At 25.0% G+C, this 26,105-nt stretch overlaps 2 protein-coding genes across 3 annotated transcripts; both read left to right on the top strand.

Moving 5' to 3' along the window:
* The first annotated feature begins 3,884 nt into the window (after nt 1-3,884).
* On the top strand, nt 3,885-12,562 carry LOC114939138 (aminopeptidase N-like). The gene is made up of 12 exons (XM_085480565.1): nt 3,885-4,353; nt 4,601-5,059; nt 6,454-6,637; nt 7,248-7,401; nt 7,824-7,899; nt 8,973-9,310; nt 10,023-10,300; nt 10,987-11,177; nt 11,315-11,629; nt 11,724-11,790; nt 11,938-12,003; nt 12,157-12,562. Exons 1-12 carry the CDS (start codon nt 3,905-3,907, stop codon nt 12,259-12,261), a joined length of 2,682 nt encoding a protein of 893 aa, XP_085336691.1. The 5' UTR covers nt 3,885-3,904; the 3' UTR covers nt 12,262-12,562.
* Nucleotides 12,563-14,353: 1,791 nt separating this feature from the next.
* On the top strand, nt 14,354-25,530 carry LOC114939153 (aminopeptidase N-like). 2 transcript variants are annotated; one of them, XM_085480566.1, is made up of 14 exons: nt 14,354-14,647; nt 15,191-15,232; nt 16,581-17,056; nt 17,305-17,763; nt 17,858-18,041; nt 18,662-18,797; nt 19,240-19,315; nt 20,186-20,526; nt 23,065-23,342; nt 24,019-24,209; nt 24,351-24,650; nt 24,774-24,840; nt 24,986-25,051; nt 25,205-25,530. In XM_085480566.1, exons 3-14 carry the CDS (start codon nt 16,608-16,610, stop codon nt 25,307-25,309), a joined length of 2,652 nt encoding a protein of 883 aa, XP_085336692.1. In that variant the 5' UTR covers nt 14,354-14,647; nt 15,191-15,232; nt 16,581-16,607; the 3' UTR covers nt 25,310-25,530. The 2 variants fall into 2 exon arrangements, with proteins under 2 accessions (XP_085336692.1, XP_085336693.1); XM_085480567.1 differs by lacking the exon at nt 15,191-15,232.
* Nucleotides 25,531-26,105: the final 575 nt, after the last annotated feature.

Here is a 26,105-nt window from a genome sequence, read left to right as displayed (position 1 = left end):
ATCCGCCCTTAATCATTGGTCCGTTAGTTACCGGACACTCTATATAATATACAGGGTGTCACTTGATTGGCGTCCACTAATTATGTAGCGATGTTTCTCGTGGAAAACTGAGTCGAAAAGTCCTGTATCTTTTTTTTCTGTAAGGCATAATAAAATAGTAATTTTTTAGTAACGTAGTAACGTTAATACTCATCGAAACCTATAAAATTTTATTGTTCGATTTTGGAAAATAAAATTTTATAGTTTTCGACGTGCTCTATAGTTCTATAGCATAGTTCCAATCGTAAGCTGCTACTAAATATATATTTAACCATAGAAACTCAAATTTTCCAATATATGATAGGGTGGCCGTATTTCGAGTATTTTATTTATTTTAAAATAATTCTCGTACAGTCTTAGGCACTTACATTAATTATCCCAAAAAATTCTGTCTATTTAAATATTTAAAACATTTTTTAGACAATTATGTAATCTTTAAAATTCATAGATAAATTAAATTATCGCTTTAAATGACTGTAACTAATTAAAAAATTAAAAAACAAGCTTTAAAAATATTGACATTTTTTATTATCAAATTGAGAACCATTTAAAGGACGTATTCCCACATTCTGAAGCTTGCGCTTTCATTTTTATATAATTAGTTTCCGTACAAGATTGTACGAGAAATATTATACAATAAACAAAATGATCGAAATACAGCCAACTCATAATATACGATATTCGAAAATTCAAGTTTTTATGGTTAAAGTAAATATATTTAGTGGCAGCCTACAGTCGGAACTGTGCTACAGAATTATAGAACTCATCGAAGCCTGTAAAATTTAATTGTTTAGATTTGGAAAATGTGCAATGATGTGCTAACTTTCAATCCAAGTTAGATGTTAATTTTGAAGGAAAAATGGTCTCCAAATTGGCCAAAGATTCCGCCTCTAATCATTGGTCCGTTAGTTATTAGACACCTTGTATATATATATATACATAAACGACCTTACAAGTTTTGTTGACCAAACACATCATATTGGCCATCATGACACGTACAGACAATCAGTCAGTCTTTCGTAGTCTGTCGAACGACATCGTGGTAGATAAAATACTTTTAATAAAACGTGTGTGAATATATTACATTCTTCCAACATTGCGTGCGGCTAGTATTAATTTGTTGCAGCTAATTGTTAAAAAAATAAAATTTTTATCAATATATATACTTTGACAATTAAATACTGTTTCGATATAAAGGGTAAGTCAGAATAAGTTAAAAATATCAAAATATATGTATATTTGTCCACAAATACAAAATAATTTAATCATACTGTATTACGGATTTTTAAAGAATTACAAACGTATAAATATATAAAGATCATCTTTATTTAATGCAGATTATTTTAAATATGATTGATAATATAATATTTTATATATACGAATTGTAATGTTGTAATAATCTGGAACTCACAAAAGTTTGATATCGAATAAATTATTTCTAAAACTTAAAAATACAGCAATTTACATAACAAATAATAAATATTATAATAAACACTTTTAATTATTTTTTTATTTCTATATAATTAAAATTCTGTTTTCTAAAATTTGTCGTATTTTTTATTTTTTATAAAAAATATCTGTGTGTATTTTAATACTTAAAATACTCTTTATGCTGTGCTGACATTGAGTAAATTAATTTTAAAAACAAAAACAAATCAAATATTAATATTTTTGTTGTGTGTTGAAGATCATATATGTAATTAACTTTGCATGCCTTTTATAGAAAGAGATCCGTGGCAAATTTAATACTTTAATTGATAATTAAGTAAGTCTAACACTAAATAGAATACTGTACAAAGAAAAAAATCGTGGATGTTAATTTTCATTAAAAATAGTTAATATGAATAAGATAAACAGAATTATTATAAATTATGTGTATGTTACGAGATATTAGACCATATTTTTTACAACCATGTTTTTTGAAATAAGTAATATAAATTTGTAAATAATGCATATTTATTTGATAAATTGGGCAAAATTTGAATATGTTTAATTAAGACAACAGTTATACACAAATGCCTCCACACACACAGAAACACAAACATATATAAACGACTTCAGAAGTTTTGTTGCCCTAACACATCATATTTATCATGATAAAATGTTGAGAGAATTAGTCGGTTTATCATGGTCTTTCGAACCATATCGTGGTAAATATAATACTTGTAATAAAGTGTGTGTGAATATATTATATTCTTCCAACATTGTGTGCTGCTAAAGTATTAATTTGTAGCAATTAGTTGTTTAAAAATATAATTTTTATCAACGTACTTTTGCAAGTATACTGTTCCGAAAAATAGAGTAAGTCAGAATAAGTTAAAAAAATATATAAATGTATATATTCATCTAAAAAAAGATTAATCTTACAGCCTAACAGAATATTAAAAAATTATCAATTTTAAAAAATTATTAATCTACTAATTGTCAATCGAATGAAAAATTCATATTATATATTTCATGCAATTGTTAACTCCACATCTATTTTGATGTCTTCAATCAGAAATATCTACAAAAATCCTATTATATATACAGAATGTTCTGAAACTAGTAATCAATCTGTTAATAGTAGATTCCAGGGATCATTTGGAGTCGATATTTCTTCTGTGAGAATGTCGAAAGGAAAGCAATCATTATATTTGCATGTTCTCAAATTTGCCATCATGTATCTTTTGCAATTAAGCCTTGAATTAAAGTTTTGTTAAAAGTAAACCTTACTTCAAATTTAATGACAAATGTGATTTTCTTAATATTTTATTTCCACAAGGCTTAGTTTGCGAGAAACCATTTATTTATAATAGCTTATAACTATAAATTTATTAGTACTTCGACAATTTTACTAAAAGAAAAATTGACTAATAAATGATATCAGATATCTGCTATTAATAGCTTCATTGCTAGTACTGGGATACCTTGTATATATGTATATAATTTTTATTATCAAGTTTATAATTTATACAATTTAAAATTGATTTTATGTTGGTTTTATTATCGGTGATTTTTGGAGTTTATAATATATAATTTAAGAAATGAAATAACACAGACCTCTAAATGAAAATAATAATAAATATGTGCTTTCTGTCACCGCTGCTTAGTCCTCCTTATCCTTTTATTGTCTTCTTCTTATTTTGAATAAACATACAAGTTTTCATGTAGGTAAATCAATATCAATAACTCGCGCAAAGCGCGCGCTTGTATTATCTGGCACATTACAAAAATTCAGAAATGAAAGTTATACACATAATTAAAATTCAGCAAATCAAAATTATGTATATAATTATAAAGACATTCGAAAATTAAAATAGAAGTGCAAATGGAAAATAATAATGTACCATATGCTCTCTTTCTTTCTTTTTCTCTCCTCTCTCTCTCTCTCTCTCTCTCTTTTTCTTTCTCTGTTTCTCTCTTATTTTCTTTGTCACCGTTGCTCAGTCTTATCCTTACGGTCTTCTTCTTATTTCGAATAAACACACATATATAAATTGATTAGAAAAAGAAATTGTGCAAATAGAGAAATTTGCACATAAATTTTATCTTTACCATTTAATATTTCATTAATTAGAATGGTTTTTAATTAATAATTTTAATACGTTTTGCATTTAAATTATTTTCTTGTTTTTATTTCTTTGTGCATCAAAGACAGAATTTGCTTATAGTGCTGAAAGCGTCAAAGCGAACACAGCCTAATGTTACATTAATAGCATCATACAACTGCCATCGCGAAAGCTAACAATTCAACAGTTGTAAAATAATTAATAGAAATAATATTACTTGCGCGAGGCGCTCTTGAGTCGTCTAGTGATTTGAAAAAGACATCAAAACTACATTTAATTTCTCTATTTTCTAAAATAAATATTGTTTTCCCTACATGATGATATTTCTAAAACTATTATTAATAAGTAGCGGATTAATGTTTATCCTTGAGACGGCTTCTATTCGTAATGAATCATCTTTATGCTACCAACCATCAGAATATATAAAACCGATCCATTACGATATCAAGCTTATAACATGTATAGAAGGACATATTTTCTATGGAGAATACAATATCAGCATAAGCATTCTTAACAAAACGCAACAAATATTTTTACAATCAAAAATATTAAGTATTAAAGATATAGTTTTATTTACAAATGTAAAAAAGTATCATGAGTATGATAAAGATACAGTTTATAGACTGAGATATAATATTCAAGAAGACACAATTGATATTTTGTTAATGGATGAATTATCACCAGGAAATTACATTTTAAATATAAAATATCATGGTATTGCTGATGAAGTTTTTAGAATTTACGACGTGAAAGGAAAAATTGCGTAAGTAAATAATATGTTTATTAAAAAAGTACAATGTGCAATTACATAAAACGTTGTAATTAATATATTTTATTTATGTATTAAATGTTTCAAAAATTATTATATATCATGTAATTTAAATATAAATACGTTCAATCTTTATCTTTTATGCATATTATTACATATAATACTTATACGTTTTTTAATTCTCAATATTTTTATGCTTATTAAAAATGTTTCATTAATCTATGTTCTTTGAAATGTATAGCTGGGTAGCTGATATTCATTTCCATATAATATGCACGCGTCAAAGGTTTTCATGCTGGGATGAACAGAATTTATTGTTAAAAACAACCTTTAACATATCTGTAGGATGTAATCAATGTACGGCTTTGTCAAATATGCCATTGCGAAATAAGAAAAGAAATGAGTACGAAACGTTATGGACACACGTCGCTACCACATCTGCAATATCGCCTTATCTTGTAACAATGATTGTGTCTAATTTCCTATCACGTATTGATTATGACAATCAAAACATTCAAATGTGGTGCAATAACGAATATGAGTTTCACATGAAATTTGCAAAAAATTTTGCTGAAAATATCACGTTGTTGCTTAAAAATAAATGGAATTTACGTTCAAAGCAAATTTTAAACGTGACTCATATTGCAATTCCAAATTTCCATGACAATGGCATAATAGATATCGGACTTGTTTTTTATAAGTAAGTACAAGTGCTTAAAATTACATTAAAAATAAAATTATATTAATATGCAAAATCATAAAATTTAAAAGCACTTATAACTTTTTCTTCTGTTAACGTTCGAAATTATATGGAATCACGAAAACGATTTTTGTAGAACTAAGTTTATTCTTCTTATTACAAAGTTAAAGTATATCGGTTTAATAACGTACATAAAGGGTAAACTATGTATGCTAAATCGTACCCCCTAAGGTAGATGTTAAAACTGCAATAAAGCTATAAAAGAAATGACATTTTTTTACTTATTTCAGACTAATGTTTTCTGTCAACGATATACACATTAGCAGAAATTTATCGTTGTTGCATATTGTAAATTAAAAAATAAAAAATGTTATTTGGTACGATTTATACTGATTTGCTCAATTGTACTCATAAGTTTGTAAATCGTACATACAGGGTTTGTATTTTAAGTAATGAGAATATTTTTGTCCTGACGCGGCTGTACGCCAGAGGGCGCTCCGACCGGTTGGAGTCGGTAGTGGGGCCTTCGACCTTGATAACGCTCCGATCGGCGGTCGCCTGCTGGCTTTGGTTGAGGCAGGATCACGCGTGGCGTAGACGTCTTCAAAAAAGTGTGTGCAAGTTCAAAATGCAACAAAGCATTGAACAGCGTTACGCAATCAAATTTTGCGTTTGCCTTGGAAAATCGGGTGCATCAACGCTGGAAATGATTCAGCAAGCGTACGGCAGGGAAAGCTTATCGCAAGCTCAAGTTTTTAGATGGCACAAAATGTTTAAAGAAGGCCGGGAGAGCGTGGAGGACGAGCCCCGTGCAGGTCGCCCGTCAACATCAAGAACCGCAGAAAACGAACAACGTGTGCGACATTTGCTGAACACGGACCGGCGTTTAAGTGTTCGCATGATCGCAGAAACGCTAGGAATGGATAAAATGGTTGTGCACAAAATCATCAGTGAGGATCTTGGGATGAGGAAGATTTGCGCCAAACTCAAAAAATGGCATCGTAACAATTCCACAGCCTCCCTACAGCCCCGACCTTGCCCCAGCAGACTTTTTCCTCTTCCGCACAGTGAAAACCGCCCTCAAAGGGCGCCACCACGGGACCCTGGATGTTGTCAAAAGGGCTTGCACGCATGCTCTGAAGGATGTTTCGGTTGGTGACTTCCAGGGAGCGTACGAAGCGTGGAAACGTCGCCTGCAGAAGTGTGTTGATGCTCAAGGAGCATATTTTGAAAACTACTAAAGTTTTGTAGCGATATCTTTAATAAATTATTTTTTGTGGACTTATTCTCATTACTTAAAATACACACCCTGTATAACAATTAAATTAAAATTTTGCAACAAAAATAAAGTTTTATTTAAGTTATGAGTCTTTACATTTAAATATAATTTTCAGGGAAACAGATATCATCTACGATAAAAATTTATATCCTATTAGTCACAAAATCGAAGTAGCTCAATTAATAGGACGTAAAGTAATAGAGGAATGGTTTAATATCCTGTTGAATAGTCTGTTAATGTCGAATTTTCTGATGAAAAGAGGTTTTAGTGCATTATTTGCAATGTATGCTGTTAATATGGTACGTTATTTTAAATATTTTAAACGCTATCTTGCTTCCACCTTCTCGCAAACGATGTAATATTGAAGCATTCATATTGCAAGATTTTATTAAATCAAACTTTTTTCAAAATCTATATGCATATACTTTGTGAATTGTCTTGAAAACATATTTAGCATTATTTAAAATAATAATTTTTTTTTAGAAAATACTTCCTTTACATGTTAACATGCATATATAATTATAATTTAATTTATTAAAAATTTTTATCTTTTAACATCATTTTATTAAATATTTTAAAATTTCTGTAATATAAAATATAATAAATTAATCACAAACAAGTACACATAATATACATTTAAATAAATTTGCAGACTTTTTTTTTAAAATAAAGAGATGTCTGCAATATAATATCATGAGACAATAGTTTAAAAAGTATATAATATATATTTTTTAATTATATTAACATAAAATTCTAGATTTATTTATTATATTTGTTTTAATGTGTGTTTTTCAAAATGTGAAAGTGTTTTGTTTCAACAATAAAGTAACGGAAATAATATTTAGTATTTGTATTTAATGCAAGTATATTTAGTACGGTTATATCGCGATATATTAATTTTTTTTATAGAGTTATCCAGATTCTCGAATAGGAAATTTATTTGTTGTTCAAAATCAACATTACTTTTTTAATTTGGATGATTATTTGTGCAATTGGTATTATTATATGGGGAATTCTACTTTAAAAGTTCACGGATCATTGGAAATTCCCAATTTTATCAGAGGTATACCTAATATAATAATAAAATAGCCAGCTTAAATTTTTAACCGTTAGTATTTTAAAAAATGTGTAAAATTACAATATAAATAATTCTCTTTTTATCTGGATTTTAATTAAGTATTATATTTATAAAAGTATACACATACGAGCGCATACGCCGACGCACATATACATATAAATAAAGGAAATTAATTAAATGATCTTTTAAAGCTTAGCTGTCTTCGTAGGTATTAACGAAAAATGTACTTATAAAATAGAATAGAATAATAAAAGATGCGGCTGTAAAAAATATTCTATTCTTACGCGATTACAACCCTGTGTACATACATAATATTTATTTTAAAAAATCACTATGTTTACATGTAACCTTTACAGTAAATATGTATTTATAATATATCTAATTCATAATTTTGATGTAAATCATAGCACCTTTTATGCTGCGCATGATGGAACACTTACTCACAGGAGGAACATTGCAGAAATTAATGAGCTCATATCACGAGTGAGTAATAGAATATAGAATTCTTTTTGTAAAAAAGGCATGTTAAGTCGATTCTTGCATGTATTTTTGCCGCTTTTCCGCGTTGGTTGTCTCGATTTGCATTGTGTGTTATATTCATATCAAACAGCTGTTATTGCGAAAGTTAATAGTTTGATAGTTGTTTAAAATAATATATATCAAATCAAAGCACACCAAATTATTGTTTCGCGCGCGAAGCGCGCGCTTGTGTTGTCTAGTATATCATAAAATTAATATTGTACTACGTAAATAATTTAGAATAATTTAGAATAATCAAAGTTTTATATTATGTCCCTTATCTTCTTTTGTTTTTTCTGACAATATTTCATAATGTTTTTCTCTGAGTGTTACAATTCCGCTTTTCTTCTGCATCTTCTACTAGAATTATTTTTAATATTTCATTACTTTTCCTATAAAAACTGATTCTCCAGAAAGAAATTGTTGTTTTATCGTTATCACTTATTTATTTACATATTCATTGATTCATTTTTGTTTTATTATTTGTTATTTTTTAAATAATTTTTCAAATTATTTTTCTTTTTCTTTCTTCTTTTATTTCTTTATATCGTCTATAATTCTTATATCTATTTCTTTTAAATTGCATTTTGTGCTACATTGGTTTTCTAATTTTATTTAACAAGTTTTTAAATATGTAACACTTATATCTATTTTCCATTACTTACCCTATTTTTATTATCTTCTTTCAAAAATCGATCTCCTTTATATTATTTTACATTTTTGTTTTGTTTAACTTGTTATTTGTTTTATTTCTTTATTTAACCGTTTTATACTCTCTCAAAACTTTGTTGAAATATAATCTGTATTAATGCTAATAATGCGTAAAAAATTAAATAAAATTATTAAATATTATTTAAAATTATATTGTATTCTTTATTATCAAAATATAGATATAAGATATATAAATATATACATAGAAATGTGCAATATATATAAATTTTGCTACTTAATATTTATTAAATTGTTCTATAATATTAACGTTATACAAACGACATTTTAACATATTTTTATATATTTTAAATATTTTGTGAATTTAGGCTATCACATCGTTTAAGCTCAATGGGTCTTGAGGCAAATGTTACTGCAACAATACATCAATATATGCGTTTAAAAATACCGACAATAAATGATTGGACTTCGCGAAAGCATTGCTTTCTCATTAGAGTAGAAAGAGGTTATAATGATCCTATGGGCCAAACACAATTATGGATACAATCTACTGACAAAATAGAAACTGGTTACATTCCAATAACTTTTACTACGGAAACATCTCCTAACTTTGACAATTTCACTAATTATTTTTTATTCGTGTCACAAAATGTCAAATTACCATTTAAAGAGAATGGTTGGGTGATATTCAATATACAACAAGTTGGTAAATATCGGCGAATGAACTTATTATGATTTATTTCTCGTCTTTATTTTACACACACATAATTGATATAATTTTATATTCTTATTTATTTTATTCATTGTCCTATAAAAATTTGAGATATTCATTATATAACCAAAATATTTTTAAAATGTTTTGTGTAGTTATCTGCATTATATATATATATATATATATATATATATATATATATATAATATATTTAACATTTAAGTAAACGTTTTTTAAATAATCTAATTCAATATTAATGTTATATTTACAAATACTTTATTCTAATAATAGTAAAAATTATTAAAAGATTAATTATATTTATAAAATTAATAATCATAAGTCAAGGTAACATACAATTTTTGTAACGTTACATGTTACATAAATTATATTGGTTAGCATAAAATAGTTATTATTTATGTACAACTAGAATCAATTTAATTTTATGGTATATAACAATATCTTACAGTTTTATTTTCTCTACTATTAGAAGTATTAAAATGACATTTTTATAATCATTTTTTTATATTTATTTGCATTTTATTTATATGTATAAAATTTTGTATATGTTTTTAATTTATAATTTATATAAACATAGTATGAAACAATAAGTATGAAACAAAAATTGATGTTCGAAAATAAGTATATTAATGATAAAAACATTCAAAACAATAAGAATAATTGATAAAATTTATTTATTATTCGACAGGATATTATCGCGTTATCTATGATGATGAGAATTGGCGAAGAATTTCAAACTATCTAAACTCTGATAATTACATGAAAATTCATGTTCTTAATCGTGCCCAAATTATCGATGATGCATTTCATTTAATGATAGGAAACCAACTTAACTGCCATATATTCTGGGATCTCATAGAGTATTTGCATCGAGAAGAAGATTATGTGGCATGGTATCCTATGTTTAAAGCTATGGAATACATGTATGGTACCTTTCTATGGAAAGAAATGGTTGGAAATGTTACGGTAAATATTAATAAATTTCAATGAAAATATTACATTTTAAATATCTGCTTACCCTCATTGATCACAAATTAGAAAAATATGTCCATCAACGATAAAAATTTACATACTGTTGCGTCGCAAACAAATGTACAAACAAATTCAGTTTGAATAATCACTCACCTGAAGAACTGTCCGAAAAGTCTGATTTTCATTACTCTAAATATTATTGATATATAACATTGTTATTAGATATATAGCAAAGTGCTTAAAATCTTTCTCAATGAATGCAATTATATTGGCTTTATATCAATATTACATGTTGTAATTAAAAAGAAATTGAACATATATATATTATTATATTTTGGAAAAATTTAATATTATATATTTCAAAATAATATATTATTTATCTTATTTAAAAATAAAATATAATTAATAAATAGTTATAAAACTTTAATATTTATTAAATATTATAAAACATTTTGCACAAGTTAAACCGTATTTTTGCGTACGTGTATAGTACATACGTATATTTGCACGTGCATATGTACGTGAATAGATAAACGTTAGCGTCTATAAGTGAATTTGTATGTATGTTTATTTCATAGAGAAAATTTTATTAATCTATTAAAAAATAATAAAATAATATTTGTTATATTTTAAATACATTTATAATATGAACAAATACATATGTATTTAACAATTTTTAGTTTAGAATAAGGCACACATTATACAAGGTACTTGAAAGAATCAAATATGAAGAAATTGATGATACAGACGAACTTAGAATATGTTTACGACAAGAAGCTGCAAGATGGGCATGTTTTCTCGATAGTCCGACATGTAAGAAAAAAGCCAACGATAAATTAAAACAACATGTCCAAGATCCTAAAAAACACAAGTAAATATTGTTATATACTTTTAGACCTTCTTAATTAATTTCTTTTGAAGATATCGCCTACGATGTTTAAATGATTTGATCAAAAGATCCATATGCTAATTTTTAATAAGAAAATTTATTTTTTTTATACGTTTTAGACTTTTGCCATGGTGGAAGAAATGGACATATTGTAACGGTTTGATGATAACTAACAACATAGAGACTTGGGGATTAGTGTATAGTATAGGATATGGTATAGATTATGATCGTGATACATTTGACCCTAAATTTATAGAATACTTGGCCTGCTCTGAAGATGCAGATATAATTAAACACTATTCAAAAATTAACGCTCTTAAAAAACGAGAAATTCAATATCTTCTTTTTAGTTTGTTACATATTATTACAAAGCATGCGAAGAATCGCATTTTACTGCGGTACATATTAAATAATTTTTTGGACTTAAAACCAAAGTAATTTGACATATTTTTATAAATATTTTCTACAAAAATTTATTAGGTGTTTTATATATATATATATATATATATTTGTTTTTTTTGTTTTTAGACATGTTGATATACCTGCAGCATTTATTATTATCATTAATAACGTATATTCCGTAAATCAAACTCAGGTAAAAATTTTACATGTTTATATATGTATGTATATACAAAATGTGATAAAAATACAATATTAATAATTGTTATTTCATAATGTTAAATAATTTTGATAATGTTATATTACCGTTGTTTATTAATAATGTCAAAATAATACAATTTAGGAAATAAACAGATACGTTCAATGGTTGAAATACTATAGAGACATATTTGGTAAAAAGGAAGAAAGGGTAAATTTGAAAAATATTATTATAAAGAACGAAAGAAAATGGAATATTGTTCCATTTTATTAATTTTTAAAAATTAATTTTATATTTGTTTTGTTTATTATATGAAAAGTATATATTGATTTTATTGTGCAAATCTCTGTTTATATATATTAGGATATTATAACGCAGACTTCTGGCAAAATTGAAAGCAAGATATCAATTCGCAACAGTCAAATCAAAAGACAAAGACAGTATTTTGATAGTATTTTCTATTGGTAAATGTAAAAAAATTGCAGCTTTGCATTGTGTGCGTGGATATACTTCATATTTATAATTTTTATATAATGTACTATATATATTTTATTGCTTTATTACTAGTACATATAGTTTTATTATTTCTACTAGTTACATAATAATTACTATAAACTGTATTGTTAGATATAAAATAAAAATAAAATTGTATAAATATAAAAAAAATATATATAAATTTGTTTGTTAAATAATAAATGCACTATCTATTAATTTTGAATTACATATTGACTTGTTTTTAATTTTTTCTTTAAATTAATAAAAAAAAATTTTTACGCACATACACATACACATGTATTGTATTTACATGTATATACAATACATGTGTATGTGTATGTGCGTAAAAATTTTTGTGTACCCCAAAAAACTACAAGAATATGAAAAAATTACTGGTATAACAATAATATATTATAGAAAAAGTATTATTATATCAGTAATTTTTTCGTACTTTTCTGGTTTTTTTTGTACGGGTATAAATAACGAATTTTTATTTACACATTATAAAAATTTACAGCCAACATATTTATACTTATACGTATTATTAAATTTGTCATTATCATATGTATATATATATATATATATATATATGCGTGTATATGTGTGTGTGTTTGCATATATATAATAATAATATATATTATATATTATGTATATTATATATATATATATATATACAGATCATATTATATATTAATTATGTAATTAATCTAATACAATTTATATAAATAAATAAATATATATGTATAAATAAATCATGTTTGTATAACTATGAGAATTAGTAAAATGTTAAAATTATATGTAAACTAATTATAATTATATGTGCTTACATGTTCAATAATTAAATATCTTTTTTATTTTATATTTTACTATATAAAATTTGTGATTGATTAGCATTTTTTAGTTTACAATAAATCACACAATTTCTCTCTCTCTCTCTCTCTCTCTCTCTCTCTCTCTCTCTCACTCTCTCTCCCTCTCTCTTTCTCTCTATCTTTCTCTCCCCCCGCCGTCCCTCTTTTTCTTGGGTAAATCCACATTTTAATTTTAATAAATTTAATTAAATAAAATATTAATCTTTATATTAATGTTTATTAAATTATATTACATAACTTTCAAATTGTGCATTATTATATCTAATTAATTTTAACAATCACATTTTAAAGAGATGTAAGCATATAGATCCAAGGAGAACAGAAAAATCAAAATAATGTCAATTTGATGTCATATTGACTAAATATTGACCAAAAAATGACATAAATTTAGTCAATATGACATCAAATTGACATCATTTTGACCTTCTGTTCTTCTTGGAATCACACGAAAGAAAAAATTTATACGCTTGTATTATACTCTTTTCTTTTCTCTTTCTTTTTCGGTTTGCAAAATAGTGGACCATCTCATCTAATACTTTCACAGAAATGTTCTCTTTCCCTGTTTTGTTTGCACGATGATTGATGAGAGATGACTCGTTTCTCGTTTTTAAATTTCAGTCTGCATTTTTACAAACGATAGAGGATATACGATATTTTATATTTTTATTACGCAAATATGTATATGTATAGTTGATATAAATATACAAGAATATTTTTCGATAGAACTAAGATTTTCGCGTATTAAAACATCAAAACGTAATTTGTTCATTGAATTGACAGGTTAATAAAATAATTTATATAAAAAAAGCGATTTGGATGTACATATATTTAATTACGTTTGACTGAAAAATCAATATAAAGAACGATGAAACTCACAGACAAAATTCTCGCGTATTAAACATCGACAGTGCGTGAAAAGTATAACAGCTAAAATCTGGACATCGCGAACGAAACAAAATGCAAGTGCAAATGTTTCGAAACTTCTTGTACGAAGACAATTCCTGATGCAGAGGTTGTTTCTCTACAGAAAAAATGGTGCTGACGAAAAATCCGGAAGAATTCGCATAGACAAGAAAAAATAATAATAAAAATGTGATTCAAATTACTTAAATATAGAATATTATTATTTTTTATATTTTATAAATTATACATATATTTTAGCTTTAAGATTAATTGTAATATTCTTTATGGTAAATATGACTGATATATATATGTATATATATACATAAACGACCTTACAAGTTTTGTTGACCAAACACATCATATTGGCCATCATGACACGTACAGACAATCAGTCAGTCTTTCGTAGTCTGTCGAACGACATTGTGGTAGATATAATTCTTTTAACAAAGCGTGTGTGAATAAGTTATATTCTTCCAACATTGCGTGTTGCTAGTATTAATTTGTTGCAGTTAATTGTTAAAAAAATATACTTTTTATCAATATACAATATACTTTGGCAGTTAAATACTGTTTTGATATAAACGGTGAGTCAGAATAAGTTAAAAATATTAAAATATATGTATATTTGTTCACAAATACAAAATAATTTAATCATATTGTATTACGAATTTTTAAAGAATTACAAACGTATAAATTTATAAAGAAAATAATTTTATTCTAAATCATCTTTATTTAATGCAGATTATTTTAAATAATATTGATAATATATTATTTTATATATACAAATTGTAATGTTGTAATAATCTGAAACTCACAAAAGTTTGATATCGAATAAATTATTTCTAAAACTTAATAATACTGCAATTTACATAACAAATAATAAATATTATAATAAACACTTTTAATTATTTTTTTATTTCTATATAATTAGAATTCTGCTTTCTAAAATTTGTTGTATTTTTTATTTTTTATAAAAAATATCTATGTGTATTTTAATACCTAAAATAATCTCGAAGCTGTGCTGACATTTAGTAGAATAACTTTAACAAGAAAGAAGAATCAACTATTAATATTTTTGTTGTGTGTTGAAGATCATATATGTAATTAACTTTGCATTTCTTTTATAGAAAGAGATCCGTGGCTAATTTAATACTTTAATTGATAATTAAGTAAGTCTGACACTAAATAGAATACTGTACAAAGAAAAAAATCGTGGATGTTAACTTTCATTAAAAATAGTTAATATGAATAAAATAAACAAAATTATTATAAATTATTGTAAGATAATTATTACAATTATATAATTCAGACAATTTATTAAGATAAAATTATCGGAAGCGATGAGTATATTACGAGATATTAGACCATATTTTTTGCGACCATGTTTTTTGAAATAAGTAATATAAATTTGTAAATAATGCATATTTATTTGATAAATTGGGCAAAATTTGAATATGTTTAATTAAGACAACAGTTATACACAAATGCCTCCACACACACACACAAACATAAACATATATAAACGATCTCAAAAGTTTTGTTGCCCTAACACATCATATTTATCATGATAAAATGTTGAGAGAATCAGTCAGTATTTCATGGTCTTTCGAGCCATATCGTGGTAGATATATTACTTGTAATAAAGTGTGTGTAAATATATTATATTCTTCCAACATTGTGCTGCTAGAGTATTAATTTGTAGTAATTAGTTGTTTAAAAATATAATTTTTATCAACGTACTTTTGCAATTATACTGTTCCGAAATATAGAGTAAGTCAGAATAAGTTGAAAAAATATATAAATGTATATATTTATCTACAAAAAGTTTATTCTTACAGCTTAACAGAACATTAAAGAATTATCAATTTTAAAGAATTACTAATCTACTAATTGTCAATCAAATGAAAAATTCATAATATTATATATTTCATGAATTGTTAACTCCACATCTATTTTGATGTCTTTAATCTGAAATATCTACAAAAATTCTATTATATATACAGAATGTTCCAGAACTAGTAATAAATCTGTTAATAGTAGATTCCAGAGATCATTTGGAGTCACCGCTGCTCAGTCTTTCTTATCCTTTTATTGTCTTCTTCTTATTTTGAATAAACATACAGGTTTTCATGTAGGTAAATCAATATCAATAACTCGCGCGAAAAGCGCGCTTGTATTATCTGGCACATTACAAAAATTCAGAAATGAAAGTTATACACATAATTAAAATTCAGCAAATTAAAATTATGAATATAATTATAAAGACACTTGATAATTAAAATAGAAGTGCAAATGGAAAATAATAATATACATGTGCTCTCTTTCTCTCTCTTTCTCTCCTTCTCTCTATCTCTCTCTCTCTCTCTCTCTCTCTCTTTCTCTCTCTTTCTCTGTCTCTCGCACACGCACACGCACACGCACACGCACACACAAGTACGTGTATATATATATATATATATATATATGAAAAAAACATCCAATTAAATTTAATTTCTCTATTTATCTTTTGTTTCACAGATCTAAAATAAATATTTTCTTTCCGACATGATGATATTTCTAAAACTATTATTAATAAGTAGCGGATTAATGTTTATTCCTGAGACTGCTTCTATTCGTAATGAATCATTTTTATGCTATCCACCATCAAAATGTATAAAATCAATCCATTACGATATCAAGCTTATAACATATATTGAAGGACATATTTTCTATGGAGAATACAATATCAGCATAAGCATACTTAACCTAACGAAAAACATATATTTACAATCAGAAAAATTAAATATTCAAGATATAGTTTTATTTAGAAGTGCAAAAAAATATCATGAGTATGATAAAGATACATTTTATGAATCGACATATAATATTAAAAAAGACAGAATTGATATTCTATTTACGGATGAGTTATCACCAGGAAATTACACTTTAAATATAAAATATTTTGGTATTGCTGATAAAGTTTTTAAAATTTACGACATAAAAGGAAAAATTGCGTACGTAAATAATATATGTTTATTAAAAAAGTACAATGTGCAATTACATAAAACGTTGTAATTAATATATTTTATTTATGTATTAAATGTTTCAAAAATTATTATATATCATGGAATTTAAATATAAAGACGTCCAATCTTTATCTTTAGTGCATATTATTACATATTATATATATACGTTTTTAATTCCCAATATTTTTATGCCTGCTAAAAATGTTTCATTAATTTTTTTTCTATAAAATGTATAGTTGGGTAGCTGCTATTCATTTTTATATAATATGTCCGCGACAAAGGCTTTCATGTGGGAATGAACAGATTTTATTGTTAGAAGCAACCTTTAACATATCTATAGGATGTAATCAATGTACGGCTTTATCAAATATGCCATTGCAAAATGAGAAAGAAAATGAGTACAAAGTGTTATGGACACACTTCGCTACCACATTTGCAATGTCGCCTTATCTTGTAAGAATGATTGTGTCTAATTTCTTATCACGTATTGATAATGACAATCGAAACATTGAAATATGGTGCAGTAATGAATATGAATTACACATGAAATTTGCAAAAAATTTTGCTGAAAATATCACGTTGTTTTTTCAAAATTATTCGAATTCACGTTTGAACATAATTTGGAAGGTGATTCATGTTGCAATTCCAAATTTTCATGACAATGGCATAATATATTTCGGACTTGTTTTTTATAAGTGAGTACAAGTGCTTAAAATTACATTAAAAATAAAATTATATTAGTATGCAAAATTATAAAATTTATTAAATATAAAATTTATTTAATCTTAGGGAAACAGATATCATCTACGATAAAAAATTATATCCTATTACTCGCAAAATCGAAGTAGCTCAATTAGTAGGACGTAAAGTGATACAGGAATGGTTTAATATCCTGTTGAACAATCCGTTAGTGGCGAATTATTGGATGAAAAAAGGTTTTAGTGCATTATTTGCAACGTATGCTGTTAGTAAGGTACATTATACTAAATATTTTCAACGTTATCTCGCTCTCACCTTCTCGCAATCGATATACATAATACTGAAGCATTCATGTTGCAAGAATTTTTTAAATCAAACTTTTTTTTACAAAATCTATATGCATTCTTTGTGAATTGTCTTGAAAACATATTTAGCATTATTTAAAATAATGAATTGTTTTTTAGAAAATACAATTTTCACATGTTTACATACAGGTATAATTATAATTTAATTTATTAAAAATTTATATTTTTTAACGTTACTTTGTTACAAAATTTTTAATTTTTATGCAATATAAAATAAGATATATCAATCAAAAACTAATCATTTATTTTACATATTATATTTATTTTAATAAATTTGATAAAGAGAAATCTGCAAAATAATATCATCAGACAATAATTTAAAAAATATGTAATATTTGCTAATTATATTAATACAAAATTTTAGATTTTATTATTATATTTATTTTAATGTGTGTTTTTCAAAATGAGATAATGTTTTGTTGTAATTGAATGTTAACATTGAGGTAACACTAATAATATTAGTATTTGTATTTAATGCTAGTATACATTCAGAACGGTCATATCTATATATTAACTATTTTTTTTATAGACTTATAAAGATCATCGAATAATAAATTTATTTGTTGTTCAAAATCAACACTACTCTTTTAATTTGGATAGTTATTACATGTTAAATTCTACTTCACGTGTTAACAGTTCATTGGAAATTCCCAATTTTATCAGAGGTACATGTATACGTAATATAATAAAATAATCCGTGCAAATTTTTAACCGTTAGTATTTTAAAATATGTGCAAAATTAGAAGATAGTTAATTCTCTATTTATCTGGATTCAAATTAAATATTGTATTATATTTATAAAAGTACACACATACGCGCGCACATGCCCACACAAAGTGTCTGGTAATAGTTGCACATATGTAGGTAGAGGGAATTAATTGAATGACCCTTTAAAGCTTAGCTATCTTCGTAGGTATTAACGAAAAATGTACTTATAAAATAGAATAATGAACGATGCGGTTATAAAAAATATTTCATTTATACGCGATTACTACCCTGTATACGTATACAATATTTACTTTAAAAAATCACTATATTTACAAGTAACTATTATAATATATATATATTTATAATATATCTAATTTATAATTTTGATGCAAATTATAGCTCCTTTTATACTGCGCATGATGGAACGCTTACTAGCTAAAGAAACATATAGTGAATTAAGGAGCCTATATTACAGGTGAGTAATACAATATAGAATATATTATAAAAAAAATAAAATGTTTCAACTTAAGTAAATTGTAATAATAGAAGTTTTATATAATGTCTCTTATCTTCTTTCGTATCTTCTGACATTATTTCATAATGTTTTTCTCTTAGTATTACAATTCCTCTTTTTTTTGTTTTTTCTACAAGAATTATTTTTAATTTCATTACTCTTATTCTTATGAAAACCGATTTGGCAGATAGAAATTGTTGTTTTATCGTTATCATTTTTTCATATACATATTCATTGTTGTTTTATTTTTGTTTTATAATTTTTTATTTTTTAAAATAATTTTTAAAATTATTTTTTTCTGTTATGTCTCATATTTCTTATTTATATCGTCTATAATTCTTATAATATCTATTTTTTTTTAAATTGCAATTTGTATTACATTTGTTTTCTAATCGTATTTAACAGGTTTTTAAATATATCTATATTTATATCTATTTTTTATTACTTTCTCTATTTTTATTATCTTTTCTTAAAAATCGATTTCCTTTATATTATTTTTCATATTTTTGTTTTGTCTTCAATTTCTTATTTGTTTTATTTCTTTATTTAATCATTTTATACTCTCTCAATACTTTGCTGAAATATAATCTGTATTAATGCTAATAATGCGTAAAAAATTAACTAAAATTATTGAATTTTATTTAAAATTATGTTGTATTCTTTATTATCATAATATATAGATGTAAGATATATAAATATATAAATAGAAGTGTGCAATATATGTATATTTTGCTTCTTAGTAATTATTTATTAAATTGTTATATAATATTAATGTTATACAGATAAAATTTTAACATATTTTTATACATTTTAAATACTTTGTGAATTTAGGTTATCACATTGTTTAAGTTTTGCGGATTTTATTGCAAAGTTTACTGCAACAATAAATCAAGATGCGCGTGTACAACTAATGAGAATGGAAGATTGGGCTTCGCAAAGGCGTTGCCCTCTCATTAAAGTAGCACGAAATTATAGTGATCCTAAAAACCAAACACAAGTATGGGTACAATACTTTAACGACAAAATAGAAGTTAGTTACATTCCATTAACTTTTACTACGGAAACATCTCCCAACTTTAACAATTTCACTACTTATTTTTTACCCGTGTCACGGTATTATGTATTTTCATTTAAAGAGGATCGTTGGGTAATATTCAATCTACAACAAGTTGGTAAATATCGACAAATAAACTTATTATGATTTATTTCTTGTCTTTATTTTGCATACACATAATTGACATAATTTTATATTCTTATCTATTTTATTTCATTGTCCTATAAAAATCTGAGATATTTATTATATAACCATAATATTTTTAAAATGATTTGTGTAGTTTTCTGCATGATATATATATATATATATAACATATAAATATATAACATTATATTTAAAATATAAGTAGGCGTTTATTTCTAAATATTATAATTCAATTTAATTAACAATAGTAAGTGCAGGTAACATACAATTTTCGTAACGTTACATGTTACAGAAATTATATTGGTTAGCATAAAATAAATATTATTTTTGCATAACTAGAATCAATTTATTTTATGGTATATAACAATATATCTTACACAGTTTTATTTTCTTTTCTATTAGAAGTATTAGGATGACATTTTTGTAATTATTTTTTTATATAAAAATGTAAGAATCTTCTCTCGACCGTATTGGCAAATATTATTTATTCAATCACAACGTTTCGACCCTTTTTTGAGTTTTTATCAAGTGATCTAGATATACATAGACAGAGATTAATACAATAAAAAACAAAATTACTTTACTAACAATATTACAAAATAATAAAAAGAAGCGAAACTTACTTGTAAAAATAAAAATAAAATTATAATTTTAAGATGTCAAGAACGAACTTAGTGTCGGTTTGACAACACGTCAAGACTCTTAGACGAATTATTGGAGACTAAACGACCTTTATTATTTTGTCGTAGATATTACTTAGATTGTCGATATCCTTCTGTAAATTAATAGCGTTATTATTTTTCTTAATAAAAAATATTTCAGCAATTTCTCTTTTTTTTACGTGTTTTTCACTATGCAAAATAACAGGCGAAATCCAGTCAAAATCGTGATCGAATTCAATTTTATGTTTGCTGATAACTGATAAATTACTCGAATGCATTTTGATGTTGCTGAAATGTTCCTTTACACGTGTACAAAGATGTCTCTTTGTTTGTCCGATGTATGACACGTTGCAATCCTTACAATTAATTTTGTAAACTACTTCAGTTTTTTTATCAATAGGCAGTCTATCCTTGCCGTGTGTAATTAAATGATTCGGTTATTTAGGAACATTATGAACAACGTTAAATCCGATATTTTTAAAAATTCGATCGATATCGTCTAAGCTATTAACATAAGGTAGTGAAATGAAAGGAGACTTATCAACAATACTTCGCTCATTACTCGATTCATTCATGTTTCTGTGTTTTAAAAAATTAATCATTTTGTTAACCCAACGATCGATTACATGTTTAGGAAAGCAGTTATTAAATAAAATCTGTTTCACAATATTAATATTCTCGTCGTGAAACTGGTCATTAGATAAGAGAATCGCGTGATCTACAAGATTAAAAATTGTGTTCATTTTATATTTAAAAGAGTGATTGGAAAAGAAATTTATATATTTGTTCGAACACGTATCCTTTCTGTACCAATTTGTTACAAGCTTTCCATTTGACCGAGAGATCGTTGTATTCAAAAAATTAATACATCCGTCTGATTCCGTCTCATATGTAAAGGTTAAACGGTGGTGATAATTATTAAAAGTATTAATTATTTTGTGGATTTTTCCGAATCATTTAATTACACTCGGCAAGGATAGACTGCCTATTGATAAAATAACTGAAGTAGTTTACAAAATTAATTGTAAGGATTGCAACGCGTCATACATCGGACAAACAAAGAGACATCTTTGTACACGTGTAAAGGAACATTTCAGCAACATCACAATGCATTCGAGTAATTTATCAGTTATCAGCAAACATAAAATTGAATTCGATCACGATTTTGACTGGACTTCGCCTGTTATTTTGCATAGTGAAAAACACGTAAGAAAACGAGAAATCGCTGAAATGTTTTTTATTAAGAAAAATAATAACGCTATTAATTTACAAAAGAATATCGACAATCTAAGTAATATCTACGACAAAATAATAAAGGTTGTTTAGTCTCCAATAACTCGTCTAAGAGTCTTGACGTGTTGTCAAACCGACACTAAGTTCGTTCTTGACATCTTAAAATTATAATTTTATTTTTATTTTTACAAGTAAGTTTCGCTTCTTTTTATCATTTTGTAATATTGTTAGTAAAGTAATTTTGTTTTTTATTGTATTAATCTCTGTCTATGTATATCTAGATCACTTGATAAAGACTCAAAAAAAAAGTCGAAACGTTGTGATTGAATAAATAATATTTGCCAGTACGGTCGAGAGAAGATTCTTACATTTTTTAAATTCTGTCTGGCGATTCTCAAATATCTACGTTCTTATTTTTTTTATATGTATTTGCATTTTATTTATATGTATAAAATTTTTGATATGTTTTTAATTTATAATTTATATAAACAAAATATGAAACGAAAATTGAGTTAGTTTAAAAATATTTATAAGAAATAGGTTTAAAAATATTAAATATTAATTATAAAATTATTAAAAACAATAAAAGTTAATAAAATTTATTTTCTATTCGACAGGATATTATCGCGTTGACTATGATGATGAGAATTGGCGAAGAATTTCAAATTATTTAAACTCTGATAATTACATGAAAATTCATGTTCTTAATCGTGCCCAAATTATCGATGATGCATTTCATTTAATGATAGCAGGCCAACTTAACTGCCATATTTTCTGGGATCTCATAAAATATTTGCATCGAGAAGAAGATTATGTGGCATGGTATCCTATGTTTAAAGCTATTGAATACATGTATGGTACTTTTCCATGGAAAAAAATGGTTGGAAATGTTACGGTAAATATTAATAAATTTCAATGAAAATGTTACATTTTAAATATCTGCATTTCCTCATTGATCACAAATTAGAAAAATATGTTCATTAATGATGAAAATTTACATACTTTTGCGTCGCAAACAAATGTATAAACAAATTCAGTTTGAATAATCACTCACCCGAAGAACTGTCCGAAAAGTCTGATTTTCATTACTCTATATATTGGCATATAACATTGTTATTGGATATATAGCAAAATGCTTAAAATCTTTGTCAATGAATGCAATTATATTGGGTTTATATCAATATTACATGTTGTAATTAAAAAGAAATTAAACATATATATAATAATATATTTTGGAAAAATTTAATTATATATTTCAAAATAATATAGTATTTATCTTATTTAAAAATAAAATATGATTATAAAATAATTATGAAACTTTAATATTTATTAAATATAAAACATTTCGCACAAGTTAAACCGTATGTTTGCGTACGTGTATAATACATACGTATATTTGCAAGTGCATATGTACGTGAATAGATAAACGTTAGCGTCTATAAGTGAATTTGTATGTATGTTTATTTCATCGAGAAAATTTTAATAATCTATTGGAAAATAATAAAAAAATATGATATATTTTAAATACATTTATAATATAAACAAATAAATATGTATTTAACAATTTTTAGTTTAGAATAAAGCACGCATTATACATGGTACTTAAAAAAATCAAATATGAAGAAATTGATGATACAGACGAACTTAGAATATGTTTACGACAAGAAGCTGTAAGATGGGCATGTTTTCTCGGTGACAAAGATTGTATGATAAAAGCGAAAAATAAATTAGAACATCATGTCCACGATCCTACAAAACACAAGTAAATTTTGTTATATATATTTAGCCTTCCTTACATAATCAAATTCTCTTGTAGGTATCGCCTACAATGTTCAAACGATTTGATCAAGAGATCCATATGCTAATCTTTAATAAGAAAATTTAATTTTTTAATATGTTATAGACTTTTGCCATGGTGGCAGGAATGGACATATTGTAACGGTTTGATGATAACTAACAACAAAACGATTTGGCGATTAGTGTATGATATAGGATATGAAAAATTTAATCCTAAATTTATACAATATTTATCTTGCCCTGATAATGCTTATATGACTAGAGACTATTTACGATTTAAATCTATTACAGAACGAGAAAATCAATATGTTCTTACATACAGTCTCTTACATATTATTACGAAACATGCTAACGATCAAACTACACTGTTTTTTATATTAAATGATCTTTTGAACGTAAAACCAAAGTAATTTGACATATTTTTATAAATATTTTCTACAAAAATTTATTATGTGATTTTTATATATATGTATATATGCATATGTATGTATATGCATATATATATGTATATTTGTTTTTTCGTTTTTAGACATGTTCATATCACTGCAGCAATAATTATTATTATTAATAACGTATATTCCGTATATCGAACTCAGGTAAAAAATTCACATGTTTATATATGTATGTATATACAAAATGTGTTAAGAATACAATATTAATAATTATTATTTATGTTAAATAATTTTGATAATGTTACAACAACATTGTTTATTAATAATATTAAATAATAATACATTTTAGGAAATAAACAGTTACGTTCAACGGTTGAAGGACAATGTATACAAAAATGTTGATATGGAAACAAAGGTAAATTTAAAAAATATTATTTTGGCAAGCGAAAGAAAACGAAATATTGTTGTATTTTATTAATTTCTGAATATGAATTTTATATTCGTTATGTTTCTTATATAAAGAGTATATATTGATTACATTATGCAAATCTTTGTTTATATATATTAGGATATCATAACGCAGAATTTCAACAAAATTGAAAGCAAGATATCAATTCGCAACAGTCAAATCAAAAGACAAAGACAGTATTTTGATAGTATTTTCTATTATTAATAGAAAATACTAAAACGTAAAATAGTTGCAGCTTTGCATTGTGTACGAGGATATACTTCATATTAATAATTTTCTTTATTAATTAATACAATATAATATATAAATAAATAATTATATATGTATATATATATATAAAACATGTTTGTATAACTATAAAAATTAGTAAGATGTTAAAATTATATGTAAACTAATTATAATTAAATGTGCTTATATGTTCAATATTTAAATATCTTTTACATTTAATATGTTACTATATAAAATTTGTGATTGATTAGCTTTTTTAGTTTACAATAAATCACATAACACAATCTCTTTCTCTCTCTTTCTCCCTCTCTACCTCTAACCATTTTACTCCTCTTTTCTGTAAATCCTCATTTTAATTTCAATAAAGTTATTTAAATAAAATATTAATCTTAATATTAATATTTATTAAATTATGTTACATAACTTTCAAATTGTGCAATCTAATTCGGTGCTTATTATTAATGTTTTTAATAGACATAAAAATACTGCAAAATCGGAATTTTAACTTAGTTATATTTAATTAATTTTAGCAATTACATTTGAAAGAAATATAAGCATAGATAGAAGATAAAAAATTTTTATTATTAAATTGACGTTTTCAATAAATTCGCGTCTAACATGTGTTTCTTCCAATCAACGCGATAAGTTTTAATATTAACAAATTAAATTATTATTTTATTTGTCTCTATTATATATCGTTCCTTAGTATTCTTTAATAATAAATGTCGATTCTATTTTAGCAAAATAAAATTTGTACAACAGTGTTGCAACA

This window comes from Nylanderia fulva, unplaced genomic scaffold, assembly GCF_048542155.1.
Source record: "Nylanderia fulva isolate GAGA-0341 unplaced genomic scaffold, ASM4854215v1 Scaffold15, whole genome shotgun sequence".
Taxonomy (NCBI): domain Eukaryota; kingdom Metazoa; phylum Arthropoda; class Insecta; order Hymenoptera; family Formicidae; genus Nylanderia; species Nylanderia fulva.
The sequence above is the reverse complement of the archived record's forward strand: the minus strand, read 5'-3'. Positions and strand labels throughout refer to the sequence as shown.